This window comes from Oncorhynchus mykiss, chromosome 27, assembly GCF_013265735.2.
Source record: "Oncorhynchus mykiss isolate Arlee chromosome 27, USDA_OmykA_1.1, whole genome shotgun sequence".
NCBI classification, from domain to species: domain Eukaryota; kingdom Metazoa; phylum Chordata; class Actinopteri; order Salmoniformes; family Salmonidae; genus Oncorhynchus; species Oncorhynchus mykiss.
In genome coordinates this window covers 49,087,816-49,110,071 of record NC_048591.1, presented here as the reverse complement: position 1 = coordinate 49,110,071, position 22,256 = coordinate 49,087,816, and the positions used below count along the sequence as shown (strand labels likewise).

The 22,256-nt window shown below is 45.8% G+C and overlaps 1 protein-coding gene across 1 annotated transcript in view; it reads right to left on the bottom strand.

Moving 5' to 3' along the window:
- trpc6b (transient receptor potential cation channel, subfamily C, member 6b) overlaps positions 1–20,189 on the bottom strand; it is a 96,231-nt gene extending 76,042 nt beyond the window's left edge. The window contains exons 1-2 of the mRNA XM_036965696.1: positions 19,892–20,189; positions 932–1,697 (exon numbers count right to left, since the gene is read on the bottom strand). Of these exons, the coding sequence (XP_036821591.1) occupies positions 932–1,697; positions 19,892–20,034 (909 nt within the window). The 5' untranslated portion in view covers positions 20,035–20,189. The remainder of the gene's footprint in view (positions 1–931; positions 1,698–19,891) is intronic.
- Between the last annotated feature and the right edge of the window lie 2,067 nt (positions 20,190–22,256).

The following is a 22,256-nucleotide window of genomic DNA, read 5'->3' as shown; positions in this document are numbered from 1 at the left end:
ACACGGACTTTCAACTCCCTCCAAAGATTTTCTATGGGGTTGAGATCTGGAGACTGGCTAGGCCACTCCAGGACCTTGAAATGCTTCTTACGAAGCCACTCCTTCGTTGCCCGGGCGGTGTGTTTGGGATCATTGTCATGCTGAAAGACCTAGCCACGTTTCATCTTCAATGCCCTTGCTGATGGAAGGAGGTTTTCACTCAAAATCTCACGATACATGGCCCCAATCATTCTTTCCTTTACACGGATCAGTCGTCCTGGTCCCTTTGCAGAAAAACAGCCCCAAAGCATGATGTTTCCACCCACATGCTTCACAGTAGGTATGGTGTTCTTTGGATGCAACTCAGCATTATTTGTCTTTCAAACACGACGAGTTGAGTTTTTACCAAAAAGTTATATTTTGGTTTCATCTGACCATGTGACATTCTCCCAATCTTCTTCTGGGTCATCCAAATGCTCTCTAGCAAACTTCAGACAGGCCTGGATATGTACTGGTTTAAGCAGGGGGACACGTCTGGCACTGCAGGATTTGAGTCCCTGTCCCTGTTTGAGGTTGTGGACAGGTGTCTTTTATACTGATAACAAGTTCAAACAGGTGCCATTAATAGAGGTAACGAGTGGAGGACAGAGGAGCCTCTTAAAGAAGAAGTTACAGGTCTGTGAGAGCCAGAAATCTTGCTTGTTTGTAGGTGACCAAATACTTATTTTCCAACATAATTTCCAAATAAATTCATTAAAAATCCTACAATGTGATTTTCTGGATTTTTTTTCCATTTTGTCCATCATAGTTGAAGTGTACCTATTATGAAAATTACAGGCCTCTCTCATCTTTTAAGTGGGAGAACTTGCACAATTGGTGGCTGACTAAATACATTTTTGCCCCACTGTAACTGAATTATTTGATGGGGCGAGTCATGCTCCCATTGCAGTACCTTAAACTCCTTCTCGATGTTAGCCAGGACAGCCAGCTCGTTGCTCAGCTCCAGAGCAGCCATCACAGGGTCTTTGCTAGAGAGAGACATGTAGGCTGGGCTGGCCAGCCCTTTATAGGCGTTGATACGGGACCGAGAGTGGCTGAACGAGTCATGCTTCTGGTGGTAGCTGCAGGTGCCACACTTACAGAGGTAGTCGTGTGGTCGCTCGATACGGGCATCCTTCCTCAGGAGGATGTGTACTACCTCGTACTCATGGCAGTGAGAGGCCAGGATGATGGGGGTGATGTCATGAGAAAACCGTGTACCATCCTCGTCATAGGAGAAGAAGTCGTCTTGTGTCTCTGCTCGGCCAGGACTGTTGACGAGCCTCCGTGTGTCTGCGAAGGCCCTGTGACTCAATATTGCCTCCACTATCCTAATGTATCCTTTACTGATTGCCAACAGTAGAGCATCCCCTATCCTGGCCAGATTATCCTTCTTCAGTAACAGCTCCGTAACCTCTAGATGCTCGTTGGCCACCGCCAGCTGTAATGCATTCTGGCCCATGTAGTCCACACAGTTGACGTTGAGTTCAGGAAGTTCCTCCAGCATTTTGCGGACCCCGGGGATGTTGCCGTACTCCGCCGCGTCCAGGAAGCGCTCCTCGGTCAGGGATAGGCTGGCTGAGCGGGCGCTGAACATGTAGGCCGGCCCCCGCATGCCCAGTCTCCGTGTCTTGGCCAGGGTCTGTCGTAGCATGGTGTGACGGTCCTCATTGATCCATCTGAACATCCAAAACATACAAAGACAGTTAGAGGCTGGTTAATGGTAGCCTGGAATCTCAGGTCAGAGAGAGTTTGAGAGGCTGGTTTAATTAAGGTAGCCTGGACTCTCAGGTCAGAGAGAGTTAGAGAGAATGGTTTATGGTAGCCTGGACTCAGATATATTTTTATTTAACTAGGCAAGTAAATTAAAAACAAATTCTTATTTACAATGACAGCCTAACTAACTGTATGTTCATACTGCAGCCTTCTAACTAACTATGTTCATACTGCGGACTTCTAACTGTAACTATGTTCATACTGCGGACTTCTAACAGTAACTATGTTCATACTGCAGCCTTCTAAATAACTATGTTCATACTGCAGCCTTCTAACAGTAACTATGTTCATACTGCAGCCTTCTAACTGTAACTATGTTCATACTGCGGACTTCTAACAGTAACTATGTTCATACTGCAGCCTTCTAAATAACTATGTTCATACTGCAGCCTTCTAACAGTAACTATGTTCATACTGCAGCCTTCTAAATAACTATGTTCATACTGCAGCCTTCTAACAGTAACTATGTTCATACTGCAGCCTTCTAACTGTAACTATGTTCATACTGCAGCCTTCTAAATAACTATGTTCATACTGCAGCCTTCTAACAGTAACTATGTTCATATTGCAGCCTTCTAACTGTAACTATGTTCATACTGCAGCCTTCTAACTGTAACTATGTTCATACTGCGGACTTCTAACAGTAACTATGTTCATACTGCAGCCTTCTAAATAACTATGTTCATACTGCAGCCTTCTAACAGTAACTATGTTCATACTGCAGCCTTCTAACAGTAACTATGTTCATACTGCAGCCTTCTAACTGTAACTATGTTCATACTGCAGCCTTCTAACAGTAACTATGCTCATACTGCAGCCTTCTAACAGTAACTATGTTCATACTGCAGCCTTCTAACAGTAACTATGTTCATACTGCAGCCTTCTAACTAACTATGTTCATACTGCAGCCTTCTAACTGTAACTATGCTCATACTGCAGCCTTCTAACAGTAACTATGATCATACTGCAGTCTTCTAACAGTAACTATGCTCATACTGCAGCCTTCTAACAGTAACTATGATCATACTGCAGCCTTCTAACAGAAACTATGCTCATACTGCAGACTTCTAACAGTAACTATGTTCATACTGCAGACTTCTAACAGTAACTATGTTCATACTGCAGCCTTCTAACAGTAACTATGTTCATACTGCAGCCTTCTAACTGTAACTATGTTCATACTGCAGCCTTCTAACTGTAACTATGTTCATACTGCGGACTTCTAACTAACTATGTTCATACTGCAGCCTTATAACTAACCATGTTCATACTGCAGCCTTTAACAGTAACTATGTTCATACTGCATGCTTCTAACTAACTATGTTCATACTGCAGCCTTATAACTAACTATGTTCATACTGCAGCCTTATAACTAACCATGTTCATACTGCAGCCTTCTAACTGTAACTATGTTCATGCTGCAGCCTTCTAATAGTAACTAAGTTCATACTGCAGCCTTCTAACAGTAACTATGTTCATACTGCAGCCTTCTAACATTAACTATGTTCATACTGCAGCCTTCTAACTAACCATGTTCATACTGCAGCCTTCTAACAGTAACTATTCATACTGCAGTCTTCTAACTTTGTTCATACTGCAGCCTTCTAACAGTAACTATGTTCATACTGCAGCCTTCTAACTAACCATGTTCATACTGCAGCCTTCTAACAGTAACTATTCATACTGCAGTCTTCTAACTTTGTTCATACTGCAGCCTTCTAACAGTAACTTTTTTCATACTGCAGCCTTCTAAATAACTATGTTCATACTGCAGCCTTCTAACAGTAACTATGTTCATACTGCAGCCTTCTAACTAACCATGTTCATACTGCAGCCTTCTAACTGTAACTATGTTCATACTGCAGCCTTCTAACAGTAACTATGTTCATACTGCAGCCTTCTAACTAACTATGTTCATACTGCAGCCTTCTAACTATTTTCATACTGCAGCCTTCTAACAGTAAGTCTGTTCATACTGCAGCCTTCTAACTGTAACTATGTTCATACTGCAGCCTTCTAACAGTAACTATGTTCATACTGCAGCCTTCTAACAGTAACTATGTTCATACTGCAGCCTTCTAACTAACCATGTTCATACTGCAGCCTTCTAACAGTAACTATTCATACTGCAGTCTTCTAACTTTGTTCATACTGCAGCCTTCTAACAGTAACTTTTTTCATACTGCAGCCTTCTAACTAACCATGTTCATACTGCAGCCTTCTAACAGTAACTATGTTCATACTGCAGCCTTCTAACTAACCATGTTCATACTGCAGCCTTCTAACTGTAACTATGTTCATACTGCAGCCTTCTAACAGTAACTATGTTCATACTGCAGCCTTCTAACTAACTATGTTCATACTGCAGCCTTCTAACTATTTTCATACTGCAGCCTTCTAACAGTAACTCTGTTCATACTGCAGCCTTCTAACTGTAACTATGTTCATACTGCAGCCTTCTAACAGTAACTATGTTCATACTGCAGCCTTCTAACAGTAACTATGTTCATACTGCAGCCTTCTAACTAACCATGTTCATACTGCAGCCTTCTAACAGTAACTATTCATACTGCAGTCTTCTAACTTTGTTCATACTGCAGCCTTCTAACAGTAACTTTTTTCATACTGCAGCCTTCTAACTAACCATGTTCATACTGCAGCCTTCTAACAGTAACTCTGTTCATACTGCAGCCTTCTAACTAACCATGTTCATACTGCAGCCTTCTAACAGTAACTATGCTCATACTGCAGCCTTCTAACTGTAACTATGTTCATACTGCAGCCTTTAACAGTAACTATGTTTATACTGCAGCCTTCTAACTATGATCATACTGCAGCCTTCTAACAGAAACTATGCTCATACTGCAGACTTCTAACAGTAACTATGTTCATACTGCAGACTTCTAACAGTAACTATGTTCATACTGCAGCCTTCTAACAGTAACTATGTTCATACTGCAGCCTTCTAACTGTAACTATGTTCATACTGCAGCCTTCTAACTGTAACTATGTTCATACTGCGGACTTCTAACTAACTATGTTCATACTGCAGCCTTATAACTAACCATGTTCATACTGCAGCCTTTAACAGTAACTATGTTCATACTGCATGCTTCTAACTAACTATGTTCATACTGCAGCCTTATAACTAACTATGTTCATACTGCAGCCTTATAACTAACCATGTTCATACTGCAGCCTTCTAACTGTAACTATGTTCATGCTGCAGCCTTCTAATAGTAACTAAGTTCATACTGCAGCCTTCTAACAGTAACTATGTTCATACTGCAGCCTTCTAACATTAACTATGTTCATACTGCAGCCTTCTAACTAACCATGTTCATACTGCAGCCTTCTAACAGTAACTATTCATACTGCAGTCTTCTAACTTTGTTCATACTGCAGCCTTCTAACAGTAACTATGTTCATACTGCAGCCTTCTAACTAACCATGTTCATACTGCAGCCTTCTAACAGTAACTATTCATACTGCAGTCTTCTAACTTTGTTCATACTGCAGCCTTCTAACAGTAACTTTTTTCATACTGCAGCCTTCTAAATAACTATGTTCATACTGCAGCCTTCTAACAGTAACTATGTTCATACTGCAGCCTTCTAACTAACCATGTTCATACTGCAGCCTTCTAACTGTAACTATGTTCATACTGCAGCCTTCTAACAGTAACTATGTTCATACTGCAGCCTTCTAACTAACTATGTTCATACTGCAGCCTTCTAACTATTTTCATACTGCAGCCTTCTAACAGTAAGTCTGTTCATACTGCAGCCTTCTAACTGTAACTATGTTCATACTGCAGCCTTCTAACAGTAACTATGTTCATACTGCAGCCTTCTAACAGTAACTATGTTCATACTGCAGCCTTCTAACTAACCATGTTCATACTGCAGCCTTCTAACAGTAACTATTCATACTGCAGTCTTCTAACTTTGTTCATACTGCAGCCTTCTAACAGTAACTTTTTTCATACTGCAGCCTTCTAACTAACCATGTTCATACTGCAGCCTTCTAACAGTAACTATGTTCATACTGCAGCCTTCTAACTAACCATGTTCATACTGCAGCCTTCTAACTGTAACTATGTTCATACTGCAGCCTTCTAACAGTAACTATGTTCATACTGCAGCCTTCTAACTAACTATGTTCATACTGCAGCCTTCTAACTATTTTCATACTGCAGCCTTCTAACAGTAACTCTGTTCATACTGCAGCCTTCTAACTGTAACTATGTTCATACTGCAGCCTTCTAACAGTAACTATGTTCATACTGCAGCCTTCTAACAGTAACTATGTTCATACTGCAGCCTTCTAACTAACCATGTTCATACTGCAGCCTTCTAACAGTAACTATTCATACTGCAGTCTTCTAACTTTGTTCATACTGCAGCCTTCTAACAGTAACTTTTTTCATACTGCAGCCTTCTAACTAACCATGTTCATACTGCAGCCTTCTAACAGTAACTCTGTTCATACTGCAGCCTTCTAACTAACCATGTTCATACTGCAGCCTTCTAACAGTAACTATGCTCATACTGCAGCCTTCTAACTGTAACTATGTTCATACTGCAGCCTTTAACAGTAACTATGTTTATACTGCAGCCTTCTAACTATGCTCATACTGCAGCCTACTAACTATGTTTATACTGCAGCCTTCTAACTATGCTCATACTGCAGCCTTCTAACAGTAACTATGTTCATACTGCAGCCATCTAAAAAGTAACTATGTTCATACTGCAGCCTTCTAACTATGTTCATACTGCAACTATCTAACAGTAACTATCCTCATACTGCAGCCTTCTAACTGTAACTATGTTCATACTGCAGCCATCTAACAGTAACTAGGACTCCCCACACACAGTATTGGAAGGTTATGGATTCACATTCACTACTACATACACTATGTGTATGAGCGATATTGTCTCTTGTCCTTTCCCCTCCCCTCCTCCTTTCTCCTCTCCCCTCTACTCCTCTCTATTCTCTCCTCTCCTCCTTTCCCCTCCTCTCTATTCTCTCCTCTCCTCATTTCCCCTCCCCTCCTCCTTTCTCCTCTCCCCTCTACTCCTCTCCATTCCTCTCCCCTCCCCCCTCCTCTCTATTCTCTCCTCTCCTCCTTTCCTCTACCCTCCTCCTTTCTCCTCTCCCCTCTACTCCTCTCCACTCCTCTCCCCTCCCCCCTCCTCTCTATTCTCTCCTCTCCTCCTTTCCCCTCCCCTCCTCCTTTCTCCTCTCCCCTCTACCCCTCTCCACTCCTCTCCCCTCCCCCCTCCTCTCTATTCTCTCCTCTCCTCCTTTTCCTCTCCCCTCTCCTCTTATTTACTCTTCTCTTCTCCCTTTTGTTCTCACACCAAACATGCTTTGAAATAAATTGTTCAAACCCCCAGGAGTTCTGGACCCAGGATACTGGAAAGCTGTGGTCAAATACATGTAATTACAGCAAGGAACTCCAAGATGAGTATATCAAACATCAATCCCCATTATATAGGGTACGTACGTCACAATGAGTATATCAATCGGGGCGGCAGGGTAGCCTAGTGGTTAGAGTGTTGGACTAGTAACCGATAGGTTGCAAGTTCAAACCCCCGAGCTGACAAGGTCATTCTGCCCCTGAACAGGCAGTTAACCCACTGTTCCTAGGCCGTCATTGAAAATAAGACTTTGTTCTTAACTGACTTGCCTAGTTAAATAAAGGTTAAACAAATTTTAAAAAATCATCAACCCCCGTCACAATGAGTATATCAACCCCCATTATATAGGGTATGCATGTCACAATGAGTATATCAAACATCAACCCCCATTATATAGGGTATGTACGTCACAATGAGTATATCAAACATCAACCCCCATTATATAGGGTACGTACGTCACAACAAAAGCAGTAGGAACATACGTTGCACTTTGGGAAGGGTACTTAAAGACAGACCAACTAGACGTACCATCTCTCTGAGATAATTGCATTTAGAAATTACATAATTTACGTAATTGTGTTTGAGGTCGCGAGGTAAGACTACTGCTTCCGTATGGAGGAAGACAGCTGGACGGATGGTGGTTAGGCCAGGATGGATGGTTCTACCTCCCACTCAGAATACATTGGAGTTCAACACCCAGGACTTCACTGGTCTGATCCAGTCTGTTTGTGCAACTGCTCTGTTTGATCATTGTCATGCGGAACAGGTTGGAGAGCTCCGTTCGAGAACTGTAATATCCTATGTTTTTTTTTTTAATCTAGGTCTTATCTCATTTCTATCAGTAGGAAATGCATACAAAGCTCTCCCTCTCTCTCCATTTGACAAATCTGACCATAACTCTATCCTCCTGATTCCTGCTCACAAGCAAAACCTCAAACAGGAAGTACCAATGACACGCTCAATACAGAAGTGGTCCAACGAAGCGGATGCTAAGCCACAGGACTGTTTCGCTAGCACCGACTGGAATATGTTCCCGGGATTCATCCGATGACATTGCAGAGTATACCACCTCATTCAACGGCTTCATTAATAAGTGCATCACCGACGTTGACTCCACAGTGACAGTACGTACATATCCCTACCAGAAGCCATGGATTACAGGAAACATCCGCACCGAGCTAAAGGGTAGAGCTGCCGCTTTCGAGGAGTGGGACACTAATCCAGACACTTAAAATAAATCTCACTACGACCAACAACAAGCCATCAAACAGTCAGAATGTCAATACAGGACTAAGATTGACAAGCAACAGTGAACCATGCATGAGAGCACCAGTTGTTCCGGCCAACTGTGTGATCTCGCTCTCTGTAGCAGATGGGAGTAAGACATTTAAACAGCTTAAAATTCACAAAGCTGCAGGGCGAAACGGATTACCAGGACACGTGTTCAGAAGGTGCGCTGACCAGCTGGCAAGTGTCTTCACTAACATTTTCAACCTCTCCCTGACAGAGTCTGTAATACCTACATGTTTCAAGCAGATGCCCAAGAATGCCAAGGTAACTTGTCTAAATGACTATCGCCCCATTGCACTCACATCTGTAGCCATTAAATACTTTGACTGTCTGGTCATGGCTCACATCAGCACCATGATCCCAGACACTCTGGACACCCACTCCAGTTCTCATACCGCACCAACAGATCCACAGATGAAGCCATCCTATTGCTCTCCACAATGCCCTCTCCCACCTGGACAAGAGGAACACCTATGTGAGAATGCTGTTCATTTGAAAACAGCTCAGCGTTCAACACCATAGTGGCCTGCAAGCTCATCACTAAGCTCAGGACCCTGGTACTGAACACCTCCCTCTGCAACTGGATCCTTGACTTCCTGATGGGCCACCCCAGGTGGTAAGGGTAGATAACAACACAACTACATCTGCCACGCTGATCCTCAACACAGGAGCCCCTCAGGGGTGTGTTCTTAGTCCCCTCCTGTACTTTCTGTGACCGTACATGACTCCAACAGCATTATTACGTTTGCTGACGACACAACAGTGGTTAGCCTGATCACTGACGACAATGAGACAGCCTATAGGAAGGAGATCAGTGACCTGGGAGTGTGGTGTGAGGACAACAATCTCTCCCTTAAGATCAGTAACACAAAAAGAGCTGATCATGGACTTCGGGAAACAGAGGGCCGAATACGCCCTCATCCACACTGACAGAGCTGTAGGGGAGTGGGTCTTCAGCTCCAAGTTCCTCCACAGCACTAAAGAATTATGTTTTCGACACACCCAACACAGTCATGAAGAAGGCATGACAACACCTCTTCCACCTCAGGAAGCTGAAAAGATTTGGCATGGGTTCTCATACCCTCAAAGTTCTACAGCTGAACCATTAAGAGCATCTTGACAGGCTGCATCACCGCCTGGTACGGCCACTGCTTGGCATCCGACCGCAAGGAGCTACAGAGGGTAGTGCGAACAACGCAGTACATCACTTGGGCCGAGCTTCCTGCCATCCAGGACCTCTATACCAGGCGGTGTCAGAGGAAGGCCCTAAAAAATGTTCAAATATTCCAGCCACCCAAGTCAAAGACTGTTCTCTCTGCTACCACACGGAAAGCGGTACCGATGCATCAAGTCTAGAACCAACAGGACCCTGAACAGCTTCTATCCCCCAAGCCATAAGACTGATAAGTTGTTAGTCCAGGTTAACTACCTGGACATCACGTTGCTGCTACAGTTTTTATTATCTGGCCTGCTGTCTAGTCACTTTATCCCCACCTATATGTACATATCTACCTCAACTACCTCGTACCCATCGACTCGCTACTGGGCCCCATCGACTCGGGACGGGTACCCATCGACTCGGGACGGGTACCTATCGACTCGGTACTGGTACCCATCGACACGGTACTGGTACCCATCGACCCGGTACTGGTACCCATCGACTCGCTACTGGTACCCATCGACTCGGGACGGGTACCCATCGACTCGGGACGGGTACCCATCGACTCGGTACTGGTACCTACTGGTACCCATCGACTCGGTACTGGTACCTACTGGTACCCATCGACTCGGGACGGGTACCCATCAACTCGGTACGGGTACCCATCGACTCGGTACTGGTACCTACTGGTACCCATCGACTCGGGATGGGTACCCTGTGTATATTAGCATTGTGAACGTATTCCTTATGTTGTTACTGTGGTTATTTCTATATGTTTCTCTCTGCATTGTTTAGAAGAGCCCATAAGTAAGCATTTCACTGTTAGTCTACACCTGTTGTTTACCAAGGACCAGTCAGTCAGCATTACACTGTTAGTCTACACCTGTTGTTTACCAAGGACCCTTCAGTCAGCATTTCACTGTTAGTCTACACCTGTTGTTTACCAAGGACCCATCAGTCAGCATTACACTGTTAGTCTACACCTGTTGTTTACCAAGGACCCATCAGTCAGCATTACACTGTTAGTCTACACCTGTTGTTTACCAAGGACCCATCAGTCAGCATTACACTGTTAGTCTACACCTGATGTTTACGAAGCATTCGACAAATACTACTTGTAGATTATTACATTTTTTAAAGTTGGCTGTTCAGCGGTATTGGGGAATGGGATAGGACTTGAAATGTGTAGGCAACAACAATACCACACTGCTAACGGTGTATAGGACCAGGCTAAAATACAAGGTTGATATCTGATATTGTAACTGAATATATAGATCTCTCTCTCTCACACAGACACACACACACTCACACACACACACACACACACACACACGGGAAGTCAGTGATTTCACAATGACAGACACAGTCTGGTGGTTGAGGGAGGGGACCCTATTCCCTACATTGTGCACTAAGTTTGATCAGAGCCCTATGAAACCTATTTCCTACATAGCACACTGCCAGAGCCCATGGATCCTGTTCAAAAGTAGTGCACTATATAGAAAATAGGCTGTAATTTGGGACGCAACCATAGTCTGGGGGCGGAGCAGAGAGGGGGCCCTAATTGTGCAGGTCAGATACCAGACCAGACATGATTTTAAAAAGCCAGAGAGAAGAGAGAGACTACCTATATCAGAATGATCAAAGTGCAGGGGATGGTGGAAGTACCAATCTCAATTTAAAGCAGCTCACATTTATAGTCTGTCCCTATACTGTCTAGTTCCTGTATCACTGATATAGTCTGGCCCTGTACTGTCTAGTCCCTGTATCACTGATATAGTCTGGCCCTGTACTGTCTAGTCCCTGTATTAGTGATATAGCCTGGCCCTGTACGGTCTAGTCCCTGTATCACTGATATAACCTGGCCCTGTACGGTCTAGTCCCTGTATCACATATATAGCCTGGCCCTGTACGGTCTAGTCCCTGTATCACATATATAGCCTGGCCCTGTACGGTCTAGTCCCTGTATCACTGATATAGCCTGGCCCTGTACGGTCTAGTCCCTGTATCACATATATAGTCTGGACCTGTACGGTCTAGTCCCTGTATCACATATATAGCCTGGCCCTGTACGGTCTAGTCCCTGTATCACTGATATAGCCTGGCCCTGTACGGTCTAGTCCCTGTATCACATATATAGCCTGGCCTTGTACGGTCTAGTCCCTGTATCACATATATAGTCTGGCCCTGTACTGTCTAGTCCCTGTATTAGTGATATAGTCTGGCCCTGTATGGTCTAGTCCCTGTATCACTGATATAGCCTGGCCCTGTACGGTCTAGTCCCTGTATCACATATATAGCCTGGCCCTGTACGGTCTAGTCCCTGTATCACTGATATAGCCTGGCCCTGTACGGTCTAGTCCCTGTATCACATATATAGTCTGGCCCTGTACTGTCTAGTCCCTGTATTAGTGATATAGTCTGGCCCTGTACGGTCTAGTCCCTGTATCACTGATATAGCCTGGCCCTGTACTGTCTAGTCCCTGTATCACATATATAGTCTGGCCCTGTACTGTCTAGTCCCTGCATCACTGATATAGCCTGGCCTTGTACTGTCTAGTCCCTGTATCACTGATATAGTCTGGCCCTGTACGGTCTAGTCCCTGTATCACATATATAGTCTGGCCCTGTACGGTCTAGTCCCTGTATCACTGATATAGTCTGGCCCTGTACGGTCTAGTCCCTGTATCACTGATATAGCCTGGCCCTGTACGGTCTAGTCCCTGTATCACATATATAGTCTGGCCCTGTACTATCTAGTCCTTGTATTAGTGATATAGCCTGGCCCTATACGGTCTAGTCCCTGTATCACATATATAGTCTGGCCCTGTACTATCTAGTCCTTGTATTAGTGATATAGCCTGGCCCTGTACGGTCTAGTCCCTGTATCACTGATATAGCCTGGCCCTGTACTGTCTAGTCCCTGTATCACTGATATAGCCTGGCCCTGTACGGTCTAGTCCCTGTATCACATATATAGTCTGGCCCTGTACTGTCTAGTCCCTGCATCACTGATATAGCCTGGCCTTGTACTGTCTAGTCCCTGTATCACTGATATAGCCTGGCCCTGTACGGTCTAGTCCCTGTATCACATATATAGTCTGGCCCTGTACGGTCTAGTCCCTGCATCACTGATATAGCCTGGCCTTGTACTGTCTAGTCCCTGCATCACTGATATAGCCTGGCCCTGTACGGTCTAGTCCCTGTATCACATATATAGTCTGGCCCTGTACGGTCTAGTCCCTGTATCACATATATAGTCTGGCCCTGTACGGTCTAGTCCCTGTATTACTTAAGATAAGCATTTTCTTTAATTGGATTTTTGGGCTGATTTCTCCCTTTTGAGCAGCCGGTAAAACACACAATTTGTTCATCATGCGTCATAATTATGGATTTCAGTTTTTCCTGATCAAGTGACCTCACCAGGAATTAGTTTAGGACTCTAATCAGAAGCCCAGTCCATTAGGCATGACCAGAATTAACTCAGGACTCTAATAGGGGATTGGTCAAGTCCTGTGGTAGCTGACTGCTCCCTGATCTGAGCCTGCTCCCTGATCTGAGCCTGCTCCCTGACCTGAGTCTGCTCCCATACCCGAGCCTGCTCCCAGACCCTAGCCTGCTCCCTGATCTGAGCCTGCTCCCAGACCCGAGCCTGCTCCCAGACCCTAGCCTGCTCCCAGACTCTAGCCTGCTCCCAGACCCTAGCCTGCTCCCTGACCTGAGTCTGCTCCCAGACCTGAGCCTGCTCCCAGACCCTAGCCTGCTCCCTGATCTGAGCCTGCTCCCTGATCTGAGCCTGCTCCCTGACCTGAGTCTGCTCCCATACCCGAGCCTGCTCCCAGACCCTAGCCTGCTCCCTGATCTGTGCCTGCTTCCAGACCCAAGCCGGCTCCCTGATCTGAGCCTGCTCCCAGACCCTAGCCTGCTCCCAGATCTGAGCCTGCTCCCTGATCTGAGCCTGCTCCCAGACACTAGCCTGCTCCCTGACCTGAGTCTTCTCCCATACCCTAGCCTGCTCCCAGACCTTAGCCTGCTCCCTGACCTGAGTCTGCGCCCAGACCCTAGCCTGCTCCCTGATCTGAGCCTGCTCCCTGACCTGAGTCTGCTCCCAGACCCGAGCCTGCTCCCAGACCCTAGCCTGCTCCCTGATCTGAGCCTGCTCCCAGACCTGAGTCTGCTCCCAGACCCGAGCCTGCTCCCAGACCCTAGCCTGCTCCCTGATCTGAGCCTGCTCCCAGACCTGAGCCTGCTCCCAGACCCTAGCCTGCTCCCAGACCCGAGCCTGCTCCCAGACCTGAGGCTGCTCCCTGATCTGAGTCTGCTCCCAGACCTGAGCCTGCTCCCTGATCTGAGTCTGCTCCCAGACCTGAGCCTGCTCCCAGACCCAAGCCTGTTCCCAGACAGAGCCTGCTCCCAGACCGGAACCTGCTCCCTGATCCGAGCCTGCTCCCAGACCGGAACCTGCTCCCTGATCCGAGCCTGCTCCCCGATCTGAGCCTGCTCCCTGATCTGAACCTGCTCCCTGATCTGAGCCTGCTCCCTGATCTGAACCTGCTCCATGATCCGAGCCTGCTCCCTGATCCGAACCTGCTCCCTGATCCGAACCTGCTCCCTGATCAGAGCCTGCTCCCTGATCTGAACCTGCTCCCTGATCTGAGCCTGCTCCCTGATCTGAACCTGCTCCCTGATCTGAACCTGCTCCCTGATCTGAGCCTGCTCCCTGATCCGAGCCTGCTCCCTGATCCGAACCTGCTCCCTGATCCGAGCCTGCTCCCTGATCCGAGCCTGCTCCCTGATCTGTTTGTGCTCTTGCTTACTCCATTGCTCCTTGTCAAGCCAACATGTTTTCCATTTGGAATGACAATATAAGCCAAGGAATTGGCATAATAATACAAGCACTCCTGCTATAAGTGTAGCCCAACTATATTTGGTCATATGCACACCCGGCCTGTCTAATGTGTAATGGAAGAATAGGTTTGGAAGTACTGTGCCTTCAGAAAGTATTCATACCCCCTTTTGATTTGTAACATGTTGCATTTTCCTCTCATCCATTTCCACACTATACTCCGTAATGACCAAGTAAAAACATGTTTTTAGAAATGTATTGAGAATTAAATACATAAATATCTCATTTACATAAATATTCACACCCCTGAGTTAACACACGTTAGAATCACCTTTGGCAATGATTACATCTGTGAGTCTTCTTTGGGTAGGTCTCTAAAAGATTTGCACACGTGGAATGTACAATATTTTTCAAATTCTTTAAAAAAAATATTTAAACTCTGTTATATGTTGGTTGTTGATCATTGCAAGACAGACATTTTCAATTCTTGCCATAGATTTTCAAGCTGATTTAAAACAAAACTGTTACTAGGGTAACCAAGTGTGCTCTCGACGAGGATGGCTGTGTAGATGAGGAGCTTCATCGAACTCGACACTAAAACTGATTTTGGCAACAATATTTACCCATTTTGGGGCATAGTGATACGCATACAAGTGAAAGACAGATTTTTGTTTCAACCAAACATTACACATGTCTAACCGGGATAGCTGCAAACCACAGCGCATAAAGGATTCACTGCAGGCACAACTGTCCAAGCTTAGCAAGAAAATGGAGGCTACGGGCCAGCAAAGCCAGACACTGCAACTTGCAAGCCCACTCTGACCTTTCTTGCCTCCAAAAATCTGAGAAATGAGTTTGTCCACTAAAGTTGACAAGGCTGGGACTATGTCCTCAGACTATTCTAAAGTTGACAAGGCTGGGACTATGTCCTCAGACTATTCTAAAGTTGACATGCCTGGGACTATGTCCTCAGACTAATCTATAGTTGACATGGCTGGGACTATGTCCTCAGACTATTCTAAAGTTGACATGCCTGGGACTATGTCCTCAGACTAATCTAAAGTTGACAAGGCTGGGACTATGTCCTCAGACTATTCTAAAGTTGATATGCCTAGGACTATGTCCTCAGACTATTCTAAAGTTGACATGGCTGGGACTATGTCCTCAGACTATTCTATAGTTGACATGGCTGGGACTATGTCCTCAGACTATTCTAAAGTTGATATGCCTAGGACTATGTCCTCAGACTATTCTAAAGTTGACATGGCTGGGACTATGTCCTCAGACTATTCTATAGTTGACATGGCTGGGACTATGTCCTCAGACTATTCTAAAGTTGACATGGCTGGGACTATGTCCTCAGACTATTCTAAAGTTGACAAGATTGGGACTATATCCTCAGACTATTCTAAAAGGAGGTAAAGAACAGAGGATGGCATTCAAACGGATCTAACATCCACTTCATTCTGCGTTTTCCTGCTATTGTGTCTGTCCAGAAACAGGAGGGGCTAAACCAGGCTGGTACCAGATGGGAGGGACAAAACTAGGCTAGTACCAGATGGGAGGGACAAAACCAGGCTGGTACCAGATGGAAGGGAGGGGCTGAACCAGGCTGGTACCAGATGGAAGGGTGGGGCTAAACCAGGCTACTACCAGATGGAAGGGAGGGGCTAAACCAGGCTGGTACCAGATGGAAGGGAGGGGCTAAACCAGGCTGGTACCAGATGGAAGGGAGGGGCTAAACCAGGCTGTTACCAGATGGAAGGGAGGGGCTAAACCAGGCTGTTACCAGATGGAAGGGAGGGGCTAAACCAGGCTGGTACCAGATGGAAGGGAGGGGCTAAACCAGGCTGGTACCAGATAGAAGGGAGGGGCTAAACCAGGCTGTTACCAGATGGAAGGGAGGGGCTAAACCAGGCTGTTACCAGATGGAAGGGAGGGGCTAAACCAGGCTGTTACCAGATGGAAGGGAGGGGCTAAACCAGGCTGGTACCAGATGGAAGGGAGGGGCTAAACCAGGCTGGTACCAGATAGAAGGGAGGGGCTAAACCAGGCTAAATCAGGCTGGTACCAGATGGAAGGGAGGGGCTAAACCAGGCTGTTACCAGATGGAAGGGAGGGGCTAAACCAGGCTGGTACCAGATGGAAGGGAGGGGCTAAACCAGGCTGGTACCAGATGGAAGGGAGGGGCTAAACCAGGCTGGTACCAGATGGAAGGGAGGGGCTAAACCAGGCTGGTACCAGATGGAAGGGAGGGGCTAAACCAGGCTGGTACCAGATGGAAGGGAGGGGCTAAACCAGGCTGGTACCAGATGGAAGGGAGGGGCTAAACCAGGCTGTTACCAGATGGAAGGGAGGGGCTAAACCAGGCTGGTACCAGATGGAAGGGAGGGGCTAAACCAGGCTGGTACAGATGGAAGGGAGGGGCTAAACCAGGCTGGTACCAGATGGAGTCTGGGGCCTGTGGGGGAGCCCTGGCTCAGAATATTTAGCACAGTGAGTCCACTGCTGAAGGACCTCCCCACTGTTAGAAACTCCAAAACATTGTGGGGTAAATTGCACAGAGTTGGACGTTGGGACCAGAAGAAATCACCTCAGGCCCCTCTGTGGCACAATAAGTGTATCCTAATTGGAGATAAACCATCCTTTGGGAACCGTGGTAATATGTAGGGATCACTTGTCTGTTGGCTCTATTTAACCGTATTAAGCTATTCTTAAACTTGGCCCAGATTTCTAATAAATATAATCTGCCACAGGATCAATATTGGAGTCCTCTCCAATTGCAAAGTCTTTGTCAAAATGGCTGGGAAGCTGTCCTTACCTTACCTGTCCCATAGCCAGCCTGTCCCATAGCCAGCCTGTCCCATAGCCAGCCTGTCCCATAGCCAGCCCGTCCCATCGCCAGCCTGTCCCATAGCCAGCCCATCCCATCGCCAGCCTGTCCCATCGCCAGCCCGTCCCATCGCCAGCCTGTCCCATCGCCAGCCTGTCCCATAGCCAGCCTGTCCCATCGCCAGCCTGTCCCATAGCCAGCCTGTCCTAATGCTAGCCTTTCCCATTGCCAGCCTGTCCCAACGCCAGCCTGTCCCATCACCAGCCTGTCCCATCTCCAGCCTGTCCCATCGCCAGCCTGTCCCAACGCCAGCCCCTCCCATCGCCAGCCTGTCCCAACGCCAGCCCCTCCCATCGCCAGCCTGTCCCAACGCCAGCCTGTCCCAACGCCAGCCCCTCCCAATGCCAGCCTGTCCCAACGCCAGCCTGTCCCAACGCCAGCCCCTCCCAACGCCAGCCTGTCCCATCGCCCGATTGAAGAATTACTAACCAAGCCATTAGCACACAAGTGGGTGGCTCTGAGATCACCTGCTACAGGAACAAATATCTGACCACCTAAACAAGGTTAAGTGCTTACTCTGAAGGCATTGGAAAAAAGACTATCACCTTCCCTTTGGAGTGGGTCACTACCATGGCCAAGCTGGGCTGGCTACTTATGAGAGAGTGTGCTACTCGCTTCTGGGTTAACTAGACCACTTTGTATATACTTGGGCCCCTTCGGCAGGTAGCCTAGTGGTTAGAGCGTTGGGCCAGTAACCGAATGGTTGCTGGATCGAATCCCTGAGCTGACAAGGTAAAAATCTGTCATTCTGGCCCTGAGCAAGGCAGTTAACCCACTGTTCCCCGGGCGTTGAAAACAAGTAACGTAATAAAGTGTGGGGAAAGCCAAGGGGTGTGAATACTTCCTGAAGGCTCTGTATTGACACTGGTTTATAAACGTACATAAAGTCTCAGACTCTTGAGCATATTTTTGACCCTGGTTTATAAACGTACATTAAGTCTCTGACTCTTGAGCATATGTTTGACCCTGGTTTATAAACGTACATTAAGTCTCTGACTCTTGAGCATATTTTTGCGGTACAGTCGATGGCGCACTGGGCTTCGGGCCAGGAGGTTGAGGGTTCAAACCCCGAGCTCTCTTGCCCGTTCTATTACATCACACTGAACAAAAATATAAAATGCAACGTGTTGGTTCCTTTGTTTTATGAATTTAAATAAAATATACTATACATTTTCAATAAGCACAAAAAGCTTATTTCTCGAAAATGTGTTTATATCAATGTTAGTGAGCATTTTCTCCTTTTGCAAGATAATCCATCCACCTGACAGGTGTGGTGTATCAATCAAGAAGCTGATTAAACAGCATGATCATTACACAGGTGCACCTTGCGCTGGGGACAATAAAAGGTCACTCTAAAATGTGCAGTTTTGTCAACACAACACAATGCCACAGATGTCTAAACTTTTGAGGGAGCGTTGCAATGGGAATGCTGACTGCAGGAATGTCCACCAGAGCTGTTGCCAGATAATTGTACGTTCATTTTTCTACCATAAACCACCTCCAAAGTTGTTTTAGAGAATTTGGCAGTACGTCCAACTGGCCAAACAACCACAGACCATGTGTAACCACGCCAACCCAGGACCTCCACAACCACAGACCACGTGTAACCACGCCAATCCAGGACCTCCACAACCACAGACCACGTGTAACCACACCAGGCCAGGACCTCCACAACCACAGACCACGTGTAACCACACCAGGACCTCCACATCCGGCTTCATCAGACCAGCCACCCGGACAGCTGATGAAACTGAGGAGTATTTCTGTCTGTAATAAAGCCCTTTTGTGAGGAAAAAACTCATTCTGATTGGCTGGGCCTGGCTCCCCAGTGGGTGGGCCTGTCTCCAAAGTGGGTGGGCCTATGCCCTCCCAGGGCTGTGCCCCCTGGCCAGTCATGTGAAATCCATAGATTAGGAACTAATGAATTCATTTCAATTGATTGATTTCATTATATGAACTGTAAATCTGTAAAATTATTTAAATGATTGCATTTATATTTTTATTTTCAGCATAGAAAAGTAGGCTATACATTGGATAAGCAGGCTATACTTTCTTTAAGTATAGGCTTCCTTCACAAAATCAAGGGGACACAGACAGACATAACATCTTGACGTAACATAAAATTAATAGCAAGAGCTAGTGTCCAATTAGTCAATTTCATGGACTGTCAATGTTAAGCACTCCTGGGCTAATAGAGTCCAATGTATTTCATTTTCCATTGGATCCCTTTGGACACGGAGAAAGGCTACTTAATAACATCCGCTGTTTTTCTTCATCCACGAGGTCACAGATACTGTCGACTAAAAATACTTTTGGGGACTGTAGACTAAACATTTTTTAATAGCGATATTATGAATGTATTTTCCTTTTTCATAGTCTAACCATCGATATAGCCTTCATACAACAACGCGTAACGGTCAGGAATACAATGTTGTTTTGTCTTTATAATAAGGCTATCATTGATACAACTCTGAAAATATGACACTCACCTCTTGTCGTGTCCGTGGCAGTTTGCGCTACTGTTAGCAGATGAGTCTGTCTTCAACGGTGGATGATCTCTATCAGAATCTCCTTCGGTAGAACATCGTTTTGTTGAATCACTTTCATTGAAATACAGTCTTCTGTGAGTCATTTCTTGTCAATCTCAACCCAGCTGATCATCAACAGAAGCGCACAGACAAAGACGCTACAAACCTCCTAAATCCACTCTTGGAATGGACTGACGCTGAGCGCAGAATGAGCGCGTCTGTACCCTGACCACAGAACAGTCTACCGTAGACGGTTGATGGTGACGTTCTTTTGACGACAATTATGTTGTGTGCTGTGGTAGGTTAATCAACTCACTACCGTTGTGAATGGGGTCCAGTTTGAAGTGCTCCTGTTTATTGCCAATTTGTCAGAACGTTTTTTTCCACATAGGCCTACAAATCATAGGGCTCAGGGCACACGTTTAGTTTTCACTCCCATGGGTAAAAGGCATAGCCCCCTCTCCTGCGCCTAAAATCTCACTCAGTGTGGATTTCTCAAATCGGAACATATACAGACAATATTGCTTTTTACTATAATTTACTAATGGGGGATGGGGGAGCACCTGGAATTGTTTTAAGGTCATACCACGGATCATTTAGCTATTTGATTTTGAATTGTAGGACCCCTTTAGGTATTAAAATGATTTATTAAAAAAGTCATATGATAATACATTGAATTTGGTCTTTACTACTATAGCCCATAGAAATGCATTGACTAACATTCATTAATGGCAAAAAAGACAGTAAAAAATGATTCAGTGTCTGTCCTATTTCTAGGAAATATAAGAAAGCTCAGGAAATCTACATTTACACATATTTAACCCCATTTCTTGGTAACAACAAAACTACCTCAATACTACCTTGTTTTTTTAAACCTTCGGATGAGTCTTGTGACACTTGTGGTAGAACACCATGATTTTTGTGAGAATCTCCCCTTTGCACAGTGGGGTCCAGTGGCAGATTTAGGTATAGGCGACATCCGCAGCCGCGCAGGGCGGCATCTTACCGGGGGCGGCACCGGGCGGCCGCACAATAAAAAATTGGAATGGTGACATTTTGCGCGACCTGTTTTCTATCGCTGATTTTCACGTCACGTCTATGATATCATGTCACCGTGTGGGACTTGTGAGTCAGTTAACCTTGTCGGAGTGGGCGTCCTGGTTCTAGTTTGTGAGCTAGGCAGGTCTCCCACTCAGAAGTACGAGATGGAGAGGGGGCGGGGGAATCTAATCATTAACAACTAATGAAGAACGTTTCACTTCTCTCATTGACTTCTCAAACCCCGGCCTGTTTTGTTTGGTCTGCTTCGCAAGCATTCCCAGAAGTCCTGCGATGTTGCGCCTCTGGGTTTAGAAACTCTGTGCCTAAACTATATACCTACATATACTGTAAGTATAGCATTACCATGCATTAAATACACACAGTCAAATAACGTGGTGAAGGCTATAAATTGTATCATTGTATCACAAATACCGTAAAACATTGGCTCCAATGCATTGTATTGAATAACTGTTTCAACTGTTAATTTGTATCTGCCATCATTTCTTCTAACAAATAAATTAGATTTTTTTTTAATTGTATTTTATTGAACCTTTTTTTAACTAAGCAAGTCAGTTAAAGAACAAATTCTTATTTTACAATGAAAACCTGCCCCGGTCAAACCCGGAAGAGCTGGGCCAATTGTGAGCCGCCCTATGGGACACCCAATTATGACCAGTTGTGATACAGCCTGGGATCGAACCAGGGTCTGTGGTGACGCCTCTAGGACTGAGATGCAGACGGGAGCGTCGCAGCATAGCTATTTTCAGGTTTTTCCAGAGATGTTCGATCGGGTTCAAGTCCGGCCTCTGGCTGGGCCACTCAAGGACATTCAGAGACGTGTCCCAAAGCCACTCTTGCGTTGTCTTGGCTGTGTACTTAGGGTCAATGTCCTGTTGGACGGTGAACCTTTGCCCTAGTCTGAATGCCAGATTTACATCAAGGATCTCCCTGTACTTTTCTCTATTCATCTTTCCCTCGATCCTGACTAGTCTCCCAGTCCCTGCTGATGAAAAACTTCCCCACAGCATGATGCGTGGGGGTGGTGTCAGGTTTCCTCCAGACGTGACGCTTGGCATTCAGGCCAAAGAGTCCAATCTTGTTGTCATCAGAAAAGATAATCTTGTTTCTCATCGTCTGAGAGTCCTTTAGGTGCCTCCAAGCGGATTGTCATGTGCCTTTTACTGAGGAGTGGCTTTCATCTGGTTACTACCATAAAGCCCTGATTTGTGGAGTGCTGCAGAGATGAATGTAATTCTGGAAGGTTCTCCCATCTCTACAGAGGAAC